Source organism: Phyllostomus hastatus, unplaced genomic scaffold, assembly GCF_019186645.2.
Source record: "Phyllostomus hastatus isolate PE091 unplaced genomic scaffold, TTU_PhHast_1.1 phas_contig_150, whole genome shotgun sequence".
In the NCBI taxonomy this organism is placed as follows: Eukaryota; Metazoa; Chordata; class Mammalia; order Chiroptera; family Phyllostomidae; genus Phyllostomus; species Phyllostomus hastatus.
Window position 1 is genome coordinate 37452238 of NW_025333611.1, and position 12906 is coordinate 37465143.

Genomic DNA, 12906 nt, shown 5'->3' on the forward strand with positions numbered 1-12906 from the left:
AGAACCAGATGAGATTACTACTTCTATGTGCATGCTTCTAGTAGAGGAACATCTATCTCCACTGTTAGACTGAGGTTTTTATGTAAATTCAAAAGCAAAACTATATTGTGGGGGCATGGGGAAGGTTTACAGTTGTTTGTATGGAAAATAATTTATAAATGACAATGCAAGAATAAGCTGTTTCGAATAGTCACAACAGCAAACCTGCTATGTGTGTACGTGTGTGTGACAAATGCCCACATAAACCCTAGAAGGGTGTGCCTAAGCTGCCAACAGGTTGCCCACACAACCTGTCCTCTCTAATCCTACCCAGGACAATACAGACTCAAGATCACTACCAAAACAGAATCTTTAAATCCACAACTGCCAAGAGAAACCAAGAAGTACTGATGCATATTTAAGATATCATCAATCAACAGAAACAAAAGTGACACACCCATTCGCCTACTATAACTTTAAAGAACAGCAGATTTACACGGTAAAGTGACTATTCAATGCACTCAATCACCACACACTATAAAATTCCAGTTAAATCTTGACACAGTATTTCAGAGACATTTGTTAGGGGGAAATCTGACTGATGTCCAAGAAGTCCAACTCAGCTACTTTCAATTGTGTACAAAATGTACTTCAACCTGAAGCAAGAGTTGCCCCATCGACTAAAAAAAAAGCCATGCCCTATGCGGAAACAGGATTCCAATTAATTGATTCACCTGTAACTCGAAATACCAGCAAGCCAAAGGCCACTTAAAAAAACAAAACCAAAAAAACACTAAACAAATGTATGCCTCTGCCTTGAAAGATTAAATCTGAACTAAATCAAATGCCCTTAGAAGTTTAACTCTCAGCCCTCAAAGGAGAGTTCATTGGGGAAATCTAAAAAGAACCAAACCCATACAACAGAGATAAATCTAAAAATCAAAGTAAAATTTCCCCAAAAAGCCTTATCATTAGCAATAGGCTTTTGACTGTGAACTGATAAGCAAACAAAAACCAATTAGTTATGTTTCCCTTCAAGCTGCCTGTATATATACATTTATGTATATATTTAAGTTGTACCAAAAACTGCTTACAAATGGCAATTCCTGTGAAGTAGATGATGATGAAGTTCCAGGTAATTCTAGCATGTTTCCTAATGTACTGGTACTGGAGTCTGGATCATCCTGAAAAGATAAATTTATTGAGTTTAATTGCTCTTCTATGGTAACGTTTGCATCTCCTAGAGAAAAGGGGGCTGAGAGAAGGGCTGCTTTTTCATTGCTGCCGTCCACTTCATTTCTTTGCTTATTTTTCTGTGTTTCAGTTTGAGGAGCTAATGGCAAGAATGGCGATTTGACTGCACCATCTCTACTCTCTGGTGTGCTGTCTTGTTCATTTCCCATGGCCACGTCTACACCATTCTCTGATTTAGGCTCATAATTGCAGGTGGCATTGGTCTGAGTTTCCTCAAAGATCTCCTCTATACTCTCATCCTCTGTGACTGGCTGTTTTGGGTCCATTTCAGAATCTACATCTGCATCGTCCACACAAGTAAAATTCTCAAAGTGCAGAAAGCCATTCTTGACGGTCTCTGTTACTTTTACCTGGAGTTCGGGGGAGTTATTACAAGAGAGTTCCTGTTTCATAGCAAGTGCTGGTGGACCACCAGGACTCAAGGAAGTGCAAACAACTGGCGACTGAGCTCTTGAATCACTGTTTTCAGGGCCTCGAAAGGATTCTGATCCATCAGCAGACCCATTTAAATACTCTACATTGATCATGGAGGCCAAATCCTGTAGTCTCCGCAGTGGAATGTAACAAGATGGAGAATCTTGTCCATAAGCATTTTGGGATGTTCCACTGGCAGTCGATAACTGCATAGTACACCCATTAAGTGGCTCAGAAAAATTGGATTGACCATTACCGAAAGAGCTGTCCTTGTCTTCAGGAGCATCTAAATTCACTGGATTGGAAAAGGGCAGCAGACAGTTTCTTCTAGGTAGTTCACAAGTCTGATCCATCCTGCGCCAGCATCAACCTGGAATCCAAAACACAGCAATTAATCTGAGTTAATAGACCATTTGACTCTTATCTTCAAAATGGCAGCCACTTCTCAAGGCCTAGTGGCCTCGATGCCTTTCTGCTGCACTTCCAGGGGCAGAAAAGTTCCCCAGCTGACGATGGAAAAATGGCCTCGGTAAGCCTCCACAAATTCCATCTTCCTGGAGTAGGGCAGATCTTGCCACATAGAAACATCCCGTCCCTTTTTCCTGCACTGCAGACTGGTGGACAGTTGGGCTGAACTAAAATTAAAATCCCTTTGGCAGTAAAAATTCCAACATCTCAAATAGGAATCGCCTTCCTTCTCCCTCGCTGAGGATCCAGCGGCTGGATCTCCCGAAGGGAGGAGGAAGTGGGCCTCGAGACGGGGGTCCCAGACGCTGCACAAAAAGGTTACCCCCCCCTTCCCGGCTCGATCGGGCGCAGCGGTCACAATAGCGCTGCAGCCTGCGCCCGGCCGGCGCCGGAGCCCTTGCAGCGGCCGTACCCAGGCCGCAGGCCAGTCGACCGAAGCGGGCGCACCCCAAGGCTCGCCATCCTGACTGCAGGCCGCCTCGGTCCTCGGCCGCAGAACCCAAAGGATAGGACGCCGCAGGGGGAGAAACGGAGGCAGCCGGTGAAGCCAAGTCAGGACAGCAGCTGCTGCTGCTGCTGCTACAGCTTGACAAACATGGCTGCTGCCGACGCCGCTGCCGCTGGCCCGGGCCGCGCTCCTTCTCGCAGCCGCGGCAGCACCTCCCGGCCGCGCCGATCGCACTCATCAATATTCAGGAGCGAGCAAAGTTTACTGTGGGAGGGCCGCCGGCCCCGCGCCCCCTGGCCGGCTACCTGAGGCGAGGCAGAGGCCGAGGTGCGCGCGGGAGGCCGGCCGGGCACGGGCCGTGCCGGGAGGAAGTTCGCGGTAGCCCGGCCGGGTAGGCCTGAGCCCGGCTGGTAGTGACGAAGGGGGAGGGGGCCCGCGGCCGCGACGCCACCGGCCACCGAGCCCGCGCCGCGCCCGGCCCTCCCCCGCGCCCCTCACCTCACGGCCACCACCATCTTCCCCGCCCGGCCGCCGCCTCCCTCCTCCTCGTGCCCGCCCGCCGCCCACCTCGATGCACTAGTTACCGTGCCCCGCGCCCCCTCCCGGGCCGGCTGGGGGGAGGGGGTGACCCTCATTACACTGGGGCGCAAGCGGAGCGGTGAGGAGAGAGCGGAGCCGCTCGCCGCACCCCCCTCCCCCCGCGTCTCTCTTCAGGGGAGAAGGCTGCGAGCGCGACCTGCCCTGGCCTAGTCCGCCGCCACCTCCTCCTCCTCACACCCCCACCGCGCGCGCCCCCGCGGCGGCGGCGGCGCGTGCGAACGAGCGCCTCCCGCCCGCCCGCGTGCGGCTGGGGCCCCGAGCGCGCGCGCCCCCTGCCCCCACTGAGCGCGCGCGCGCGCCCTCGCCTACTCTTTGGGGTTCAGGGAGGGTGAAGTCGGGCTCGCTAGCGCGCCGCCCAATCAGCAGAGCCGCCGCCGCCGCCCCCCTCTCCCCTCCCCAGCGCGCCCGCTCGCGGCCGGGGCCTACGGGCGGCCAGACCGCCCGGGCGGGGCCTCAGGCGGTCTCCCCAGGGGCCTCGCGCGCCTCCCTGGAGAGTCGGGGCCTGCGGGCGTCGTGGGTGGCATTCAGGTCCCCTCGCCTACTTCGGGGCCCTGCGCCGGCCCGGGACTGCCCACAGCACCGACACCCTACCCGTCTCGAGCCCCAGCGCCGGCGGCACCTGGCCCGGCTGAGGCCTGTCCGACCGCCCCGCCAGCCCTGCTCTGGTCCGCGTCAGTCGCGGCCTCCATCTTAGGTTACAGCCCGGGCTCCCCATCCACTGGGCACCTGCCCTCAACCCGCTAAGCTCGGCCCGAGGCCAAGGCAACCCCCCCTCCTACCGCGGGGCTCACCTGGGGGCTCGGGCTGGGGTCTTCGAGGCCTCAGGCCCGGAGCAGGCACGGCCGCAGGTGAACCCCCTTGCCCGGCCGCACCCCAAACCCACACCACCACCACAGACCAAGCTGAGCAGGAAACAAAATGGAGGCAGCAGCTCGGGTCTGCCTTCCCGAGCCAAGCCTGTGCAGCCCCAGGGCTCCCTCCTGCCGCAGGCCCGACGCCCGCAAGGCAGGGGGCTGGCTTGTCCTGGGCGCCGCGAGCAGCCGCGGTAGAGCAGCGCAGACAGGCCGGGGACTCGGCCCTGCGAGCCCCACAGCCCCTCACCCACCACCCCTTCCCTTCCCCCTCCCCCCCATTCCTCTCCCTCCCCACTGCCCAGCCTTGAGGGGTGAGCGACTACCGGGAGCCGGGTCGGGTCGGGTTACCCGCCTGGGCACTGCCCGCCCAGCCGTGGCCTCGGCTGCGAGATGCAGCCAGGCGACCCCCGCGCTAAGCCCACCCCCCGCACCCGAGCTGGGCTGCAGCCTGACAGCGCGCCCGCACCTCGAGGTGCGGCCCCCGCCCGGTGAGGCTGAGTCCCCAGCCCGGGACCAGCCTGGACGAAGCTTCCCCCGCCACCCCCGGGCCCAGGGGTCCTCGCTGCCTCGGGAGGGGCAGGGGGAGCGCTGGGGGAGGGGTCCACTAATCCCTGCACCGCCTCCCGCGCCTAGCCTGGGTCTGGGCCTGGCACCGAAACTCTGGCCGCGAACGCGGCCGGGCGTCGGTCGGTGCGTGCGCGCGGGGCAGGGGATGCGGACCCCGACCCTGGAGGGGCCGCACCTCGCACCGCAGACGCTGCAGTTCTCAGCACCCAGGCAGATGGCCCTCTCGTGCCACAGAGCCCGGCGCAGGCCGCCTGCTCCGCAGCCGGGCTCCCCGAGGAGAGCGCGCCTCGCCGTGAGGGCCGGGCACCGGGACCCCGGTGGAACTGCGCTGGGAGGGCGGATCGCCGAGCTGGCCGGGCCAAGTCCGCTGGCCTAATCCCCGGCCCCGGGGCGCTCTGCTCTCCGGCGCCCCGGACCTCAAGGCCTGCGCCCAGCGCCCGCCGCCCTGCAGCACCAGCCTAGCGAGGCCACGGTGCGTTCAGTCATCCAAGAAAGCCCAAGGACTGGTCAGGGAACCCAAGCCTAGGTTGACCTCGCAACTCCAGCTCCCCAGGCCCTTCCCCCAACCCGGTCAGACACCCTGGGCTTGCTCCTCAGCGAAAACCTCACCTCGGGAGCTAGCTGGTCCCTAGAGTGTGCTAAGTGCATCCTCACTGTTCAGAGAGATCCAAAATCAACAGCCATTAAAAAAAAAAAGGATAAAAGAAATCCCACCTCCTCCAGTAAGCCTTCAGTGATTAGAGTGAACTCCATCTAAAAAGCTGAGAGCACCGCCCTCGAGAGCCACGTGACTATCATTCCTTCCAGGAGTTAGTAAATGTACATAATTATTTTATGTGGAGCTATTACCACATCCCTTCTATCTGTTAACCGTGAGCTCACCTGGGAGAAAGGCCACTTGTGACATTGTCCTACACGCCATCCGGGTAGAGCTCCCTCCAGCTTTCCTTACCTTCACCCCGGCCAGGCTTGGAGCTCAGGGCGCCGCAGCCCCCTGCTCCCCAAGGCCCTCAGTGCAGCGGTAGAGGCACGCTGTTAAGTGCTGGGGCGGGGTCCCTGCTGAGACAACAAGCAGGCTTTCTCAGAAGGAAGGTACCCCCTGGAACCAGAGTGAGGAGGGGCAGCTGATCCCCAGGTGCCTCCTTCTGTGGATGAGAATGATATCCCCTAAAGGTTCTTAGGTGCAAAGTCAGGTTGGCAGTGTCCCTTGTGCTGGGACCAGCCAGAGAAGAGCTAGGTCTACACCCTGGGTTCCAGCCCTCAGGGACCATGAGCCCTTTGTTCTGCTAAGGAGGTATTCCAGCTAGCCCTTTCTGGACAGTTCCACGGGGACGCTCTAACTGATTCCTTCTTCACACCTAATAATTTGAGTCAATCATTTCTGACATACGATGATCCCCTGCTAATTGCCCCAGTCTCCAGAGTCCTCCCAACCCTGTCCTTTCCCATGGACTGTCCGGAGGACCTGGGACCTGCCACTGTACAGCCTTGAACCAGTCTTGTTTTGTAGGCCCAAACCTCAGTTTCCTCCCTTGGGCTTCACTGAGCAACCATTGCCTGCATCCCAGGCAGCATGCTAGGTGCTGTGGAAATAAAGGATGAGATGCCTGCCCCAGGAAGCCCCAGACCTCAGAAAGTCAAGTAAAGGTGACGAGGCATGGGTGGGGGGGCTGGGCAGTGGTCTTCGGAGCTAACCTCTGGAGACCACTGCCCTATGGAAATTCCTCATTCTGACCTTCCAGACCCCATGGTAGGGAGTTGGGGCTACAGAGGGACAGGGAGCTGGGCATGGACTGGTCACTGATAAATCTAGGGCAGAGGACTGGAACCCAGAGAAAAACTCCCAGACTTCCCTAGGGTGACCTCAGCAGGCCCTTCCTACCTCAGAACAGAACTCGCGGCTGCCGAGGTCTCAGCCACAGTAGCCCCTGCTGGAACCTCCCCATCCAGCAGGCCCTGGCCAGCCACCTCCCTTGTGCCGGGACTGGGTTTAGGGAACCCACAGGGCCACAGGCTCTCATGAGAACACTGGCTCCCAGAGCAGCTGAAGAAGGGGCAGGACTCTCTGTCTTGCCGCCCTCATCTCACCTCAGGGAAGTTTTCTGGGCCTCCCATCCTTAAGACAGAGATTAGAATCAGTAAATGCCCCAGAGGCTGAGTCTGGGTTGTGTACTGGACACTGCACTGGACACTGGACATGTGTTACTTCCTTTAACCCCTCAGTGGCAGTGTGAAGAACTGAGGTCTAAAAGAGCAAGCCCTTGTACAAGGTCTCAGAGTGCTAATCGTCCCCTGGAGTCACTGGCCTAACATTTCTTGCTTTTCACCAGCATACCTTCCAACACAGGGTCTTACCCACAGGTGCTGAGGAGTTGGGGTGTCAGGCAAAGTGAGATTGCCTTAGCTCAGTCACCTCATCTTTAATTGTGGTTACTGAGAATTCCTACCCTGCTGACATAGACACCTCTCCACACATCTGGTCAGTCACTGTGACCTCCGTTTTCTTAGAACTGCCCCCCTTTCGTTCATTAATTCAGTAGAAACTTATTGGGCTCCCCCTTACAGCCTTATGGGGAACATGGATAAGTAATAACCAAGTGGAGACCTGAGCAATAAGAGAAAAGCCAGAGGTGGTAGGGACCTGGGGAGGCTTCCAAGAAGCGGCATCTGGGAGGGGGGCCCTGAATCATGTGCACAAATAGCCTGAAAAGGAGGGGATGACATAGAGTTTTTAGCAGGAGGGTCACCGGGAATCACCGGGCTTTGAAGGAACTGACCACCATTCAGTGTGGCCAGAAGTGGGGGGTGTGAGTGGGGGGTGGAATGAGAGGCCTAAGGAAGGATGGGAGAGGCCACAGGAGCCAAGCCTGTCTGCGCAGGGCCTTGCTGGTCAAGTTATAGAATGTAAGCTTTATCTGGAGGGTAGTAGGGAGCCATGGGAAGTTAAGGAGCAAGTTCAGGCTTATATCTGCAGCAGAAATCTCACTCCAGCAGGGTCCAGGAGAGGTTGGTCCTGCCTCTGGAAACAACCCTGGCCAGGGCCCGGCCTCAAGATGTGACAGGGTTGTCTTGCTCCAGTAACAGCTGAGGCTGCTCGTCCTCTGTGCCAGCTACTCTGCAGGACACCTTCTGGCTGAACCCTGAGACGGACACTGTTGCCGTCCCTATTTTCCAGCAAGGAGGCATCACTTATTCAGAGCCGAACTCCTAACCCAACACCCGCTCACTGCAAGTTCTTCGTCCCCACTGGACAGGAGCAGCGCCTGCTTTCTGACTAGACAGCCAGGTTTTAGGAGGGTGGTGGAGGCCTTTGGTAATCCATCCCAAATGCTGGTGAACACCATAGCCATCCCTTCTGATGGGTCCAATAACTGTTTCCTTCTCTCCTACCCAGCCCCACTCACCCCTCCCACCACCACCAGGGGCTTCCCCAGAACAGCATCAGGCTTCCACTTAAGATCAAGGAAGGCCTGGCCACATCTGAAGCCATAAGGCCCTCCAGCACAGTTCATTTCCTGCCCCAATACCTTGTTTCAGTCTGCTAACTTGACCGTGTACTCCCAGTCCCAGCCCCAAGGCCTCGAGTTGCCACCTTCAAGTGTTTTTTTTTGTTTTTTGTTTTGTTTTTTTTTTATCTCAAGCACCCTCCTTTGAAAGCCCTGAGTGTGGCATCCACTGCCTGTCTGTCCTTGCCCCCTCCTCATCTTCCTGGCTGCCTAGTGCACTCACTGTGCTGGGCAGGCTGCCTTCCTCCGCCCAGCCAGTTGTTGGGGCCCTGACAAGACTCTGGACAGAGGCTTCTCTGACCACCAGTGACCAAGCCTGGGACTTTTTAGCTCAAAGTAATTGTCAGGGAAACATCTCTGATACCTGGCCTATTCCCTCCCCTCTCTCCTACAGACACAAAATTTATGGTTTGAATTACGGACTAAATGGGTTATGCAGAACTGAAACCCTCCATAAAAGGATTTTGGGGTGTTTGGGAAACACACAGGCCTCTGTGCCAGGCAGCATTTTCAGAAAACTTAAGACACCCAGCCTCTGGGATCCTGGAGTCAGATAGATGTGGTTCGAATGGCAGCCAGGCCACTTTCACCAGGCAAGTTTCTACCCCTCCCTCAGCCTCACAAATGGGGCGATTGTGCAAATTAACATGTGAATGGGGGCGGGGCCTTGTGCCTCGCCTTTCACTGAGCCACCACCCACTGGGGCTCCTCTGGCCGAAATACCACCATCTGCACCCCCACCCCCAAGCTGGTCCTCTTCTGGTGCCTGATTTTGTTAGATGCACTCTCAGCCCCCAGCCAAGCACCTCTCATCCAGAGAAATGAGCTGATTCCCAAGGGAGGAGGAGGAGGAAGTGGGAGAGCGCTGGGCTCCCGCGAAATGCCTCTGGGAGAGGTGCAGGTCTGCAGTCTGCTGCCCGGAGCCCCGCTACACCTTCCGTCTGCGCGTAGGTTACCGCTCTGCACTCACCCGCTCATTGTCTCCCTGGAGGGAGGACAGTACCCGATTTTACAGGTGGAAAGAGGCTGAGAAGGAAGAGGTTTGTGAAAGGTTCCCTTCCGGTAAGTGGTGCGGAGGCACAGAGGTTGTGCCCAGTGCCTACTAAGAGGAGGTCAGGTCAGATAAAGGCAGAGATGAGCTTCTGCGGTGACGGCTTCATGAAAAGGATGATCTTCCAATTTTTTTATCAAGTCCCCATTTTGAGAATTTCTAGGTCGTATGAATATAACCCACTCCCACTTGAAAGTTGGCATCTACTTTTGTTTTTTGAAGTCATATTACAAATAATATATGTAATAAATAATTGGTACACTGTATGTGCACTTTAAATAAATCTTAATCAAAACCTACAGGGCTGTAGATTCAACTCTATAAATTTATAGGAAATGTCACCCATGTGTCTAAAATGGCAAAGCCAGCCCATCACCAAATCCCTCAGCCAACTGACTGTCAGAAAAGATCTGTCTCCACTTCTCAATGACAAACAGCCTGTTCTTGTGCGTCCCCATGACAACTGTCCCCCTGCTGGGTTCTAATTCTAGGACAGACTGACAAGGCCAGACCCTTGTCCTGTAATGAGGTATGTCCTTGGAAGTTCTCCCAGCACCCTCTCTCCTGAGGGGGCCCACCAGGGAGATTCATGTGGTGACATGTGGCTTTTCTCTTGAGTGGGAAACTGGCTGAAAGGAGACCAAAAGAGAGAGGTACTTTCTCAGGCAGACCAAGAAGTTCATATAAAGTTAAAGATCTGCCCTGGCTGGTGTGGCTCAGTGGACTGAGTGCCAGCCTGCAAACCAAAGGGTTGCAGGTTCGATTCCCAGTTGGGGAGCATGCCGGGGTTGTGGGCCAGGTCCCCAGTGGGGGGTGTTCAAGAAGCAACCACACATTGATGTTTTTCTCCCTCCCTTACCCTCTCTCTAAAAATAAATAAAATCTTAAAAAAAAAGAAAGAAAGAAAGTTAAAGGTCTGTGAACTCCAGTGTGATTAAAATAATCTGGAAAATCTTTACACCCCCCAGGTGAAGACTTTAGGCAGAAAACCACAATTGGATTGGAAAGCATGTGGCTGTGTAGAACAGGAGGCAGTATCAGTCAGCGAGGGTCTAGGGAGGGAAGGCTTTGTCTGAGGCAGGAGAGACTTGTCTCCCATAAACTTCAAGGCCTGTTTGCTGTTCTCTCTGCCTGGCAGGCTGCCCTCCCTCCCGGCTCTCCCCAGGAGTACATGCCCCACCTGGGGACCTGGCCAGCAACCCAGGACTCTCTGTCAGTCAGCTCGAAAGCCTCTCTTCAGGCAAGCCCACTGCCTCTTCCCTCACCTCAGAGAGCCCCCTTGGACCTCAGGTGCCTCTCTCACATCTTCCTGTTGAGTGACTTATATTGATACTTTTCTACTTATTCTTTATTGTGTTTTTATTTAGATAGAACCCATATACCATAAAATTATACAACCTTTTAAAGTGTATAATTCAGTGAGGTTTTTAACAAAGATTATTTACTTATTTTTAGAGACAGGGACAGAGAGAGAAAAACAGAGGGAGAGAAACATCGATTGGTTGCCTCTCATACGTGCCCTACCTGGGAACCAGGCCAGCAACCCAGGCTTGTGCTCTCACTGGAGATTGGAACCGGCGACCTTCCGCTTTGCAGGATGATGCCCAACCAACTGAGCCACACTGGCCAGGGCTCCAGTGACTTAAAATACACTCACAAGGTTGTGCAACCATTATCACTGTCAGTTCCAGAGCATTTCCATCACCTCGACCCTGTGCCCATCTGTAGTCGGTCCCCATTGTGTCCCGCTCCATAGGCCCTGCAAACCAGGAAGCTGCTCTCTGTCTCTACGAGTGTGCCTATTTTGGACAGGTTGCATAAATGGAGTCATACATCATGTGGTCTTTTATGTCTGGCTTCTTTCACCGAGCATAATATTTTTTGGGCTTGCCCATATTATAACATACATTACTACTGCATTCCTTTATATGGCTGAACAGTGTTCCATTGTGCAGATTGGCCACACCGTGTATCAGTGGATACCCATCAGTTCGCAGACATTTGCACTGCTTCTACTTTGGCACTCTCGTGAACGATGTTGCTATGAACAATCATGTACAAACTTTCATGAGGACATGTTTCATTTCTTTTGGACATATACATCAGAGTGGAATTGTTGGGTTATGTGTAAACTTTTTTTAAAATTTGATTTTTTAAGATTGTATTTATTTATTTATTTATTTATTTATTTATTTATTTTTAGAGAGGGGAAGGGAGAAAGAGAGGGAGTGAAACATCAATGTGTGATTGCCTCTCTCGCACCCCCTACTGGAGACCTGGCCTGCAACCCAGGCATGTGCCCTGACTGGGAATTGAACCAGCTTCCCTTTGGTTCGCAGGCCTGTGCTCAATCCACTGAGCTACATCAGCCAGGGCTATTTACTGATTTTAGAGAGAGAGAAAGGGGGATATATATATATATATATATATATATATATATATATATATATATTTGTTGTTCCACTTATTCATGCATTCATTGGTTGCTTCTTGTATGTGCCCTGACTGAGGATCCAACCTGCAACCCTCATGCACCTGGGATGATGCTCCAACCGAGCTACCTGTACAGGGCATATGTGAACTTTTTGAGGAGTGTTACCAAAGTGACTGCAGCATTTTATATTCCCACCAGCAATGTCCAAGGGTTTTAATTTCTTCACATCTTCACCAACACATTATTTGCCGTTTTGAGTATAGTCATCCTAGTGGGTGTGAAATGGCATTTCATTATGGGTTTAATTTGCATTTCCCTAATAATAATGATGTTGAACACCTTTTCTTGTATTTATTAGACATTTGTATATCTTCTTTGGAGAAATGTCAATTCAGATTTGTTGCCCATTTTACAAATTGAGCAATTTGTCTTTTGTTGTTATTGAGTTGTAAGTGTTCTTCATGTATTCTGGATACAAGTCCTTTAACAGATATAAGATTTACAAATATTTGCTCTGGTTGGTGTGGCTCAGTGGATTGAGCGCCAGCCTCTGAACCAAAAGGTCACCAGTTTGAATCCCAGCCAGGGCACGTGCCTGGGCTGTGGGGCTGGGTCCCCAGTTGGGGGCATGTGAGAAGCAACTAATCAGTGTATCTCTCACACATTGATGTTTCTCTCCCTCTCTTTCTCCCTCCCTTCCCCTTTTTCTAAAAGTAAATAAAATCTTTTTAAAAAATGATTTATGATATTTTCTCTCATTTTCTGGGTTGGGTTGTCTTTTCACTTTTTAAAAAGATTATTTATTTACTTTTTTATTTGTTTATTTATAGGGGAAGGGAAGGACAAAGAGAGGGAGAGAAACATTGATGTGTGAGAGACACATTGATTGGTTGCCTCTTGCATGCCCCCAATTTATAGTACACTTAATTTATAGTGAGAGTTAGGGGTTCAACTTCATTCTTTTGCATGTGAATATCCAGTAGTCCCAGCACCATTTGTTTGAAAAAACTGTCTTTCCCATTTCATGGTCTTGACATTCTTGTTAAAAAATAAATTATCCATAGAAGCATGATTTATTTTTAATTTTTATTTATTGATATTAGAGAGAAAGAGGAATGGAGGGGAGAGAAAGAGACGGAGACAGAGAATTATCAATTTGTTGATTTATGCATTCACTGGTTGATTCTTTTTTTTTTTTAAGATTTTATTTATTTATCTCCAGACAGAGGAGAAGGGAAGGAGAGAGGGAAAAAAACATCAGTGTGTGGCTGCCTCTTGCACACCGTCCACTGGGGACCTGGCCTGCAACCCAGGCATGTGCTCTGACTGGG

The 12906-nt window shown here is 52.7% G+C and overlaps 1 protein-coding gene across 12 annotated transcripts in view; it reads right to left on the reverse strand.

Moving 5' to 3' along the window:
- The window catches only part of NSD1 (nuclear receptor binding SET domain protein 1), a 141957-nt gene extending 137176 nt beyond the window's left edge, over positions 1-4781 (reverse strand). Inside the window, exons 1-3 of one of the 12 annotated variants that reach the window (XM_045823033.1) lie at positions 4760-4781; positions 1904-2017; positions 1074-1163 (exon numbers count right to left, since the gene is read on the reverse strand). In XM_045823033.1, the coding sequence (XP_045678989.1) occupies positions 1074-1163; positions 1904-1933 (120 nt within the window). In that variant the 5' untranslated portion in view covers positions 1934-2017; positions 4760-4781. Of the gene's footprint in view, positions 1-1073; positions 2018-2527; positions 2829-2868; positions 3013-3130; positions 3397-3472; positions 3496-3954; positions 4094-4759 lie in introns of those variants that run through there. The other 11 variants (XM_045823014.1, XM_045823042.1, XM_045822998.1 and 8 more) reach the window with 11 other exon arrangements.
- Positions 4782-12906: the final 8125 nt, after the last annotated feature.